This window comes from Python bivittatus, unplaced genomic scaffold (genome assembly GCF_059951505.1).
Source record: "Python bivittatus isolate LINGU-HERP-01145 unplaced genomic scaffold, Pbiv_v1 ctg000850_np1212, whole genome shotgun sequence".
NCBI classification, from domain to species: Eukaryota; Metazoa; Chordata; class Lepidosauria; order Squamata; family Pythonidae; genus Python; species Python bivittatus.
The window spans coordinates 40,244,483-40,251,676 of NW_028277112.1; the positions used below are offsets into that span (position 1 = coordinate 40,244,483).

The 7,194-nt window shown below is 38.0% G+C and overlaps 1 protein-coding gene across 3 annotated transcripts in view; it reads left to right on the top strand.

The window, feature by feature from the left end:
* The window catches only part of CEMIP2 (cell migration inducing hyaluronidase 2), a 71,045-nt gene extending 64,139 nt beyond the window's left edge, over positions 1–6,906 (top strand). For all 3 annotated transcript variants that reach the window (XM_088130403.1, XM_088130402.1, XM_088130401.1), the window contains exons 18-24: positions 8–219; positions 1,094–1,276; positions 1,875–2,094; positions 3,932–4,030; positions 5,371–5,519; positions 6,200–6,303; positions 6,522–6,906. In XM_088130403.1, coding sequence (XP_087986529.1) covers positions 8–219; positions 1,094–1,276; positions 1,875–2,094; positions 3,932–4,030; positions 5,371–5,519; positions 6,200–6,303; positions 6,522–6,724 — 1,170 coding nt within the window. In that variant the 3' untranslated portion in view covers positions 6,725–6,906. The remainder of the gene's footprint in view (positions 1–7; positions 220–1,093; positions 1,277–1,874; positions 2,095–3,931; positions 4,031–5,370; positions 5,520–6,199; positions 6,304–6,521) is intronic.
* Positions 6,907–7,194: the final 288 nt, after the last annotated feature.

Sequence of the window (7,194 nt, forward strand, 5' to 3'; positions counted from 1 at the left end):
CTTATAGGTGTACATCCAGATTCGGAATCCACAGAATCTTACCATGACTATGGTACGAGATGAGTATCCTTCCAACCCTATGATACTTCGAGGTATTAATAATCAGAAAGCTGACTTCCAGCAATACCAGCCAGTTGTGATGCTTCAAAAGGGCTACACAATCCATTGGAATGGACAAGCCCCACAAATAACTTTCCTGTACCTCATTAATTTCAACAAGTACGTTTGCACATAGTGTTCTGTTGTGATAGATTGCTATACTACTTAAACATGTAATCAAGAGTATTTATGGGCTTTAACTTAGATGGAACCTGACAGATCTAAGGAAAGTATAGACATGAATCTTTATTGCGGTCAATCACCACTCCATAAAATATATTGTATACATGTAGGTAATATTTATTAGCCAACTAGGTAAACAGATCAATATGATTTCTGTGCATCTTACATATTACATGACAAAATTTGGCCATACTTAAGGAGATAGAATGATTTGGATCTGAAAGTAAAAGCTTTAAATAAAACTGATCAGAGTGACCAGGATATTTAATTAGGTGTGAGGTTAACAACTCATGCCATGTGTCAACATAAACAGTATAATGAAACTTGTTTAGTGGTTTCCAAGGCTGCTTCACCACATAGGCAAAGTCTGGAATTGAATGGGATGCCCTCGTATGTCTCCTCCAAAACCTCTGATAGAAGCATATTAACCCATGCCAAGGTGAAGGCCCTCCTTAATTTGGGGATGGTAATTGGTTTAAATACCTTCAGGTCTATAAGGGGTACAAGGACTACTTAGAAATATGTCTTTAAGAAGGGACATCTGTCTATTTGAATCTTGGTGTCCTTAAGGCATTGCTTAATTGCCTCTGCTGTAAGTTCTTGTCCTTACTCTGCTAAAGGACTCCAACACTTCATTTTTTCTTTTTAGAGGAGCTGCTGTGGCCCCTAGTAAGTGGCACTGTCCTTTTTTTGTAAAATTTTCATCTCTAAAATAGTTTTTGCTGAATAAGAATGTTAAATGTATCAAAGAACAAAAGAAAAAGAGATATCGTAAGTGAATGATAATGTTTTTCTTTAATTCTGTTTTCAGGAATGACTGGATTCGAGTTGGCCTCTGTTACCCATCAGATGCCTCTTTTCAAGTAACCTTTGATGTATTCCAGAGACAAGCATCTGCTTATTATAATATGGAAGATTATGTTGCAGTGTCTTCAATGGCTGAGCTGCAGAAGAGACGAACGGAGAAAATTTTTTATTTTGATGATAGCACTGGGTAGACATTTTCCACAAAAATTAAAAGTAGAGTTTTATAATGTCTAAAGACTGTTTGGTCTGGCTTTCTAAGAGTTGGGAGATGTAACATGAATGCAATTCTAAGAGAAATCCTCATGGTTTGTGGTTAATGAACACATTTGTGATTGAAGGGTCATTTTTCTAAAGGTTAGCACAAGCTAAGCTGTTAAGAATGCACAGAAATTACTTTCCATTAAGTCAGTAATTTCATTATCTATCTTAGATCATTCTACACAGGGCTGTATCTTCCCTTCTTTTCTCTGTGAACTTGAATGTGTTTACTCACACAAGCATTGTTTCTCTCATGAGCACATACGTGGCATGTTAAAAAGATGGTGCTCTCGTTTCCAGCAAAATGGCTGTGATAAATGGCAGAATGAAGGTAATTCACAGTCTGAGTGGAGAGTTGATCAGATAACATAAAATCATTATTTAAGCAAAAAAGCAAAACAAATGAAATGAAATGAAACAAATAGCTTGATGGGAGATGTATAAAACAAACAATTGTGCCATTGTAGCACCCTTTGGAATGGCATGTGCTCTGCTTGATATTTCTCTGCTTCTGTATTCCTCGGCAGGCTGTTGTTTCTGTTTCTGCAAGCCAAGTACCACAGGGAAGGGCACAGTTACTGTTCATCTCAGGGATGTGAAAGAGTCAAAATACAGGCCAGCTTTCAGTCAAAGCCTATCAGTAACTGCTTAACAAAAGCGTATCCAAAGTACTTCCAGAAACCAACTGCTGTGAAAAGAATGCCCGCGAAAATTACTAATGTCTGTCAGAAATGTGGCTCAGACCAGGTGAGAAATGATTACAGAGTTAAGATTATATGCAACGTAAATATTTAATGGTTTATTACATAGTTTTCTGTCAGTTTGGCAGGTGAGTTGCAGAAAGAGGTGAATGTATTTCTCAAGGAAAATACGTATGGGAACCAGTCAAGCACAGTTCCCAGAATTGCCGTTTGTGTTGATAGAGCTGGCAAAAGTAGAAGAGTTCAGTCCAGAGTTCATCCAGTAGAACTTGTTTCTTCTTTAGAATAGGAATAATGTTTACTATTTACAAGTGTCCTTCATTTTGGGGTGCAGTATTGTCAGAATGCTGATGATGCCCCAGCCCAGACCAGGGATGCTTCAAAGTCCTAGCCTGGTTCTTGGAGGCCATCAGAGTCTGGATGGGTCAAAACAAGTTTAAGATTAAATCCCTGCAAAATGGATATGCTATTTGTCAGTAACCAATGTGGTCTGATCCCAGTTCCAACTGTGGTTCTGGACAGGATCACACTTCCACTAAAGGAGGAGATCCATTATTTGGGGTCCTCTTGGAGGGATCCCTAAAGCTATAGATGGAGCACATGGCTGGGGGGGTGTCATCCAGCTTTGGATGGCCAATCGCAGGAGTTTAAGGACAGGGATGTGTTCCTCTCATCTTGTGCATTGGTTACTTAACAAACTGAACATGGGATGGCCCCTGAAAACAACTGAGACTCTTCAACTGGTGCAATGTATGGTAGCTGTTAATTGGGGTAGTTGCTGCGTTGGTTACTGGCTTGCCTCCAGGTCCAGTTCAAAATTGGTTATCTCTTTAAAGTCCTCCATGGCTTGGTGTCAAGGTACCTGCAAGATAATCTTTCCCACCCAGATGTGGCTTCCTTATGTGATCTCCAAGGAAGGGAATGCAGATGGTTTGTACACCATGGGAGATAGCAGAGCTAAGTGATGTGCCTTCTCAGCTGCTGCCCTGCCCTTTGCAACCCCTTGCCTCCTGGGGTTAAAGAATACCAACAACCTTTTGGCTTTCAAGAAGCCCTTGAAAATATTCTTATTCTGCAGTGGGTATGGGTGCTCTCAATACTAAGGTTGCCTTAAATTAAACAGTTGTTGTTTTTATTGGCTTGTTACCTCAGCTGTAGACTACCTCGAGCCCTAGGTGGACTTTTGTATAAATCCATAAATAATTCCCCAGATGTTTGACACTAATTTCCACAGTTCTTCTCGGTAGTTTTGCTGACCAGCTGGTGGAGCTGGAAGTCCAAAATAACTGACGATAGCTTGCACTTGCTTTATCACTATGCTTGTCAGAAAATAGTGGTGAATAAAGTAGAAAGTGGCTTAATGACCAACAAAATAATTTATTATTGATTGTAGAGGCCCTTTTTCTGTTAGTAGTTTTTTATAATACCATGACTGGATTTTTTTCTGAATTGTTCCATTTCTGAGGTATGTTTTAAGAATATTTTCATAGAAAAATTATAATCCATTGATTTATACTATATTTACAGTAAACCATCAATTTAATGGACTAATGGGAAGAGCGTGTATCCAGTAGTTTTATCCATACATAAAATGGCAAATTGGATTTTATATATGTATAAAATGGTGAACAGGATTTTACCCATGTGCAAATCTGAACAGGGTCCAGTACATCCCAGGTCCACTAAACCTTAATTCAAGGATTTATTTTAATAACTTTTCTGTGACTCAACAAAATTGCATTCTTTCTCATTTTATCTTACATGGATGTCAGTTCATGTCTTTGTATGATTTTTTCCCAGTTCAATAATCTATTCTAAAAGGAACTGTCAAATAATACTAGAAATCACTACTTTTAAACATAAATGGTATCCTTAATATTCAGGTGGTATTTACCAGTGATCCTCATAAAACCTACATCTTTGTGAAAATCCAGACGTCAGATAAAATAGAATCACAAAGGAACCAAGAATATTCAATCTCTGTAAGTATTCTTGTAATCTTCCTGAGCTGTAGGTTGTCTTTTCGGCGTGACTGACTATCTTCTTATGAACTTTTAGGTATTTGACAGTAGATGGTTAGGACAGGGATGAAGAGCTTCCTCCCTTCGCTGGCAGCATGAGTTGCCTTTGCCTGCCGTCATCAGACTGTGAGGAAGCCTTGTATCAGGCACTCTGCAGGGTTCCCTTTGTGCAAGAGGTCTGGCGAGGCTCCTCTGTGCACCTGCCAAGCCCAGAGAATCACCTCCTGGCTGCTTAATGAACAGAGTAAAGAAGGTCTTGCTTAGTGAAAAGAAGAAATGTGGTTATTCTCCTCGCTCTAAGCTAGCCCCAAGATCAGCTGCCCACCCGGCCTGATACACAGATAAAAGGGAGCTCTTCTCCAAGCAGAGAAGACAGCCTTTCTGAAGCATGAAATAAAGAAGGCTAACCATGCCACAGAGAAGCATTCTCTGCTTATCTCTGTTTGTTTGATGCACAGGGGATAGTGGGCACAAGTCAGTCTCCTGTCCTGTGAGGAAGAGGGCTTGATTTAGCCCCCAAGCTGGATCTACTCTCCACCCCGATTTATGATCTAACTGCTTAATCAGCTTTACACATTTCTGCAAACAGGAGAAAGAAAAAATAAGCGAGGGGATTGGCATTTTCAGCATTCCTGTTGCTGCATATTTTGGCATGGTTAATTTTCAGAACGCCTTTGATAAATTTCTGTGGGAGAATTTCACAATAATGACATTTTAATACTCTTTATTTAGTCTTTAGAAGAGAAGCAGTTGTTTAAGTGGGGGAAGGAGGAGGTAGCATTAATTTATCTCCTTCCACTTTTCTACTTCAGCACTGAATATTCTTCAAAGTAAATCTTTCAGTTGACTAGTATTTATGTCCTATAGCTTAATGCATGCATTATCCTGATACTGTGATCAAAATTCTTGAACTCTTCAGGATTGGAGGGAAGAGAAGTAGACTAACAGGGCTTACTGGGGAGAATTTTCTTTAACTCACAAGGCAAATGAAAGAAAAGCATAAACTGCAGGCCCCAGTGGTACATTTACTATTTAAAAGGTTAAATAAAAATGTCTATACGAGGCTGCAATCAAGTCTCTTTTTCAGGGTTCAAAATGTGTAAATGAACATACACGCGGCTTCCGTAAAGCCAAGTTTTTAAAAGGAGTTCACAGCTAGAAACTCAGTATTGTCATCGATAAGCCAAACCATGTTCAATGCAGGGGACTGTTAGTGGCAGAAAGTTACAATACTGTATTTACAAATGACTGTTTGTAAATGGCATGGGAAAATATATGACTTAAGAAGTTTCTCCTTTCAGGTCAATGGTGTCAAGTTTCAGCTGAAAGGGGTAGGCCTCCTTGCCATAGTCATTGATGCCTGTGTTGGCAAAGTAACAAAAGAAACATTTTTTCCTGAAGGGAAGATCAAGCTCCTAGAAAATTATATAAAAACTGGAATTCCCCAGAGGTAGGTTAATATAGTGTAAATCCATCAGCTAGCTAGTAGCCTAAGTGGCTAGAGAAATGCAAATCTTGTATTTCTCTTTAAAATCCACAAACATGCTGTCAGAATAGTTAGGTGCTTTATAAAAAAACAACAATTAAGGTACTTACATTTTTGCTGTAAACTGGTCATTTCTTTAAAATTCGGAATGATGGAAGAACTATCATACTCTTGTATTAAAATTGCTTTAGCCATGGATAACTCGTGCTAGAAATTATTCTGCAGTCTGATCAGTTTTGGAAATTGAGCATGCACATATTGTTCCATAGTTTTATTTGGATTCAATATATGGGAACCTCACGACAGCATTTAACATTTCCCAAATCTTTTTCGCTTCCATTTGGCTTCTAAGACCTCATCAAATATTTTACTTATTATCTTTGCATCCACAGAATCTAGATCCTGCTTTTTAAAAAGAGAGAAAGAAATAAAATAGAAATTCTAGGTATTCTGTAGTGATTGTATCATATTATAGGTTAGCACAATGTGTGAACTAGACCAATATTTTCAAAGCATATTGTAATTATTTCTGCAGATTTCAAAATCCCCCACACAGCATGCTTCTGTGATTCATATTATTAGTTGCAGGAAATCAGCATTCTCCTCTGCTCTCCAACTTTATCTGTTCACCATTTTTGTCTTAGATCTTTAGTTCTGTTAACTAGCAGAGGAAACATAACAGATCTTAACATTTCTCAAGCCTTAATGACCCTGGGGGCAGCAAAACCAGCAAATCTTCAAAATTCAGGTTTGTTTGCTTTTGATATAATTTTTTTTCACTATCTGTGAAGATAGTGAAGACTGTGTACATTAGATTTAATGTGTATTTCATGAGATTTGGACATTTTTCAAATCTGCAGTGGTATCAGAACAAAACCTTTCTTTTAATGATATAATTATTTGTTGAGAATAATTATGTGAAATATCAATTAGACCCTCTTTTTTTCTCCTTACTTTCTGTTTCAGGGAGCATTAGTTTTCTGGGATTCAGAGGGAACTTTAAACCATCTTGGGTAAAGCTCTTTAGAAGTCCTGCAGGGCAGGACTTAGGTGTGATTGAAAAGTACATCCCTTTGCAGCTGGAAGAATACGGTTGTGCCAGAGTGAACACAAGCAAACGAAAAGATCTGGAACTCTTAAAGCAGGCTCTAAGATACAATAGAAATTAAAGTGCCTAGGGGTACTGAAGACAATGTGAACTAATTTATTTATTTGATGGGATTTTAAAATGTATTATTATCCCACCTGCTGTTTTGATCCGGACATATGCCTAAACCAAATGCTTGAATGACAGCCTGTGCACCTTTGGATTGTACAAAATATTAAAGAATAAAAGTATTTGTTAAAAATACCATTCCTTTGGCCGGTGTGCTTCTGTTATTATGTACTTTATTTAAAAAGCCTTTCATTTGAGGAGATGGCATTGTAGTCTCAAGAAAAAGTTAGAAGTATTGGAGAATTAGGATTGTATACTTTGGACTGCTTGAAAATCTTAGCAAAAGACTGGCAAATGTGTGCCAGTTTCTATTTCAAAATTTGCTTATTTTCCTTTTTTTGTCTTTGTGGCTGTGCACATGAATAGTGAACAAGTCAGACAGAAACTGATAGTGGAGTCCTTGGGGTTCTCTGAGCTTGGTTG